The sequence below is a fragment of the Verticillium alfalfae genome, genomic scaffold (genome assembly GCF_000150825.1).
Source record: "Verticillium alfalfae VaMs.102 supercont1.13 genomic scaffold, whole genome shotgun sequence".
NCBI lineage: Eukaryota > Fungi > Ascomycota > Sordariomycetes > Glomerellales > Plectosphaerellaceae > Verticillium > Verticillium alfalfae.
In genome coordinates, this window is record NW_003315026.1 from 762,373 (window position 1) to 765,225 (window position 2,853).

At 58.1% G+C, this 2,853-nt stretch overlaps 2 protein-coding genes across 2 annotated transcripts; one reads left to right on the plus strand and one right to left on the minus strand.

Annotated features, from left to right (window-relative positions):
• Positions 1-1,661: 1,661 nt before the first annotated feature.
• VDBG_08850 (conserved hypothetical protein) lies at positions 1,662-2,037 on the plus strand (the record flags this gene model as incomplete). Its single annotated transcript, XM_003001008.1, has 2 exons — positions 1,662-1,880; positions 1,933-2,037. 2 exons carry the CDS (start codon positions 1,662-1,664, stop codon positions 2,035-2,037), a joined length of 324 nt encoding a protein of 107 aa, XP_003001054.1.
• A 258-nt stretch (positions 2,038-2,295) lies between these two features.
• VDBG_08851 (predicted protein) lies at positions 2,296-2,786 on the minus strand (the record flags this gene model as incomplete). Its single annotated transcript, XM_003001009.1, has 2 exons — positions 2,296-2,332; positions 2,386-2,786. 2 exons carry the CDS (start codon positions 2,784-2,786, stop codon positions 2,296-2,298), a joined length of 438 nt encoding a protein of 145 aa, XP_003001055.1.
• Between the last annotated feature and the right edge of the window lie 67 nt (positions 2,787-2,853).

Consider the following 2,853-nt stretch of genomic DNA (forward strand, 5'->3'; position numbering starts at 1 on the left):
CCCGATGATGATCGACAAGCGCTGGGCGCCCAAGGTGTGCTCGGAGTGCAGTGCTCCTCCAAAGGTCCCAAAGCTCAAAGCCCCAAATGCCCCGCACGCAGGAACGAATGACGACTCCTTCAGCGCGCGACCCAGGATGTGGTGGCAGGGGAGACCCCCCCATCACTTGTGGCTGTGGCTCATGCTGAAACAGCCAATGCCAGCAACCTTCGGACGCCGTCTTCTTTTTTTCGCCTCCGAGGCTTGTTGGAAGGGGAGAAGGCCTGCCTGCCAGGGCCCGCCTGCCTCCTGTTCACCTCACCCTCCAAGTCACCCCTCGTTCACACGATGATTTGGCGTCACTCTACCAATTGCCCGTCGATAAACATCGATAGGTACGGCGAAGATGCTCAATGCCACCTACAGATCAACATGAATTCGCCTTGAAAAATGGGAAGGAAGAAAGACAGACTGGCCGGTGCCCAGCACGCACAACTGGCAACGGATGCTTCGGAATGCGATTACTACCAGGACATGCCCTTCTTGGAACGCCATCCACTTCAACGCATCCTGCCCTGGTACCTATCAATAGACCCAGGTCGACGTCGGCGGGAATGCGGGAGGGTGTCAGGGTCTCATCCCATGTCTCATCTCCTTCATGGTCGTCCACCCGCCACTCCAAAAGCCTCGATCGTCGCGTCTACCAACCTTCCATTCTGATGCTGTCTGCCACTGCGGCTACCTGGTTGAGCTGTCTCCGTACTTGTTCAACAGCTTGGACTTCCCGTTGGTACATGTGTTGCAATCACAGCGTCCCTTTTGCGTACGGCACCACGAGTGCGGCGTCACAGGCAGGCTACTGACGTGAAGCGCGATGCTGTGAGCGCTGTACAGCATCGCAATAGGCGAGGCCAGGAGGTTTGCCTCGAGGCCGAGCTGTTGTGTTCATGCAGACTCCCCTTCGACGTTCAGCTCACAACCTGGCTTGCTGCATAGCGGAGATTCGACAAGCCCCCCCCCCCCCAGCGGCGTGGCACTGGTGCAGGTTGGCCTGCCTCCCCGTATTTTGGCTTTTCGCTTGTCGTGAACCCCGAGCCCCGATTCTCCTTGGAGCTTGTCACGCCCTGTGCTTCGACCCCCATTTCCTCTTCAGCCTCTTCACATGCACCTGTCCTCCAGGTCCACCTCTTGCTGGTTTCTATTTCTCTCTCTGGTGCGCAACGTGCCACTGACCGTATTTCGGCTTCCAGTGTCACGGTCCAGCATGAGAGGATCTGCCAACGCGTCTTCACGTGATCGTGCTTCAGAAGCGAGATGACTATGCACTGCTACCATTGGCCCAATTGGGATGACGCTGTCCATGGTGGGGTCGTGGCTTCGGTGAGGTGATCCTTCGTCTTACAGATTCACATACAAACGTCTTACAGAATATGGAAAGGCGAGAGAGTTCTCTTATCAGAATCCTCCGGTCCATCGCCTTGCGATTGCTATCTAGCCCTGCCAGCAGAACAGGCCCTCTTCCACCTCTTCCCTTTCCCCCCCCCTTCCTTCTACACTTAGGTCTGGCATGCACAGATGCGGATTGAGACGCCTCGGAATCTCTAGGCACGCGTATCGTTGAACCGTCTAGCGACGCAGCAACATTGTGTCTCACCCGAGGGCAGACCCCAAAACCCCCCATCATGGCCACCATGACGGGCGAATCCGCGCCCATCGTGCCGGACGCACCATCTGAGACGTCACCTCTGCTTGGCCCCGAGATTGGACGTGTGAGGGCCGGTTCCGAGGATGCCAGCAGCACTGCAGTGGCAACCCAGTCATCAGACGATGACGAGCATGTTCAAGGCAAGCCCCGGTCGGCCAACAAGATGCAAGTCATCATATTGGCCGTAGGTATTGGTGTAAGTAGGCATGGAGGCAACACGAGCAGCAACCAAGTACTGACATGGGCAGATCTTTCTCTGTGCCGTTGACCAACTCCTCACCGTGGCAACATATGCCAAGATCGGCTCTGAACTTCAGGCCCTGAACAACACAAGCTGGATAGCCACGGCGTAGGCCCCCCGCCAGGCAACGTCCATAATTTGCACCACGGCTCATTTCGTCCTAGGTACTTCATCACGCTCACCAGCACACAGCCGCTGTATGGCAGGCTGTCTGATATCTTTGGCCGCAAAGAGTGCCTCCTCTTCTCTTACACAGTTTTTGGACTCGGTTGCCTCGGCTGTGGTCTCGCTCAGAATTTCACGCAACTCTGCATCGCCCGCGCCATTGGCGGCATCGGTGGCGGTGGCATGAACAGCGTTGTCAGCATCCTCATGAGCGATATTGTGCCCCTTCGAGACCGCGGCATCTGGCAGGGCTACATCAACATCATCTTCGCCGCTGGCACCTCGACCGGCGCACCCCTCGGCGGTCTCCTTGCCGATTCGATCGGTTGGCGCTGGTCCTTCCTCGGCCAGGTTCCCATCTGTGCCGCTGCCTTTATTGCAGTCTACTTCGTCCTCGATCTCCCCAGAACCGACCATTCCCATTGGCGTGCCAAGATTGCTCGCATCGACTTTCTCGGCGCTGCCACCCTCGTGGCGGCTGTCATTGCTCTCCTCGTTGGCCTCGATGCGGGCTCCAACCAGGGCTGGGGCCACCCCCTGACCCTGACAACCCTCGCCTTGACGCCTGTCCTGTTTGCCGCGTTCATCGGCGTCGAGATGCGCATCGCGTCGCACCCCTTCGCGCCGGGCCACATCATCTTCGACCGCTCGCTCTTTGCCTGCTACCTGACCAACTTTTTCGCCATAGCGGGCCATATCACCACCATTTTCGTCTGCCCTCTTCTTTCAAGCCGTGCAAGGGGCCTCCGCTACCCGCGCCGGC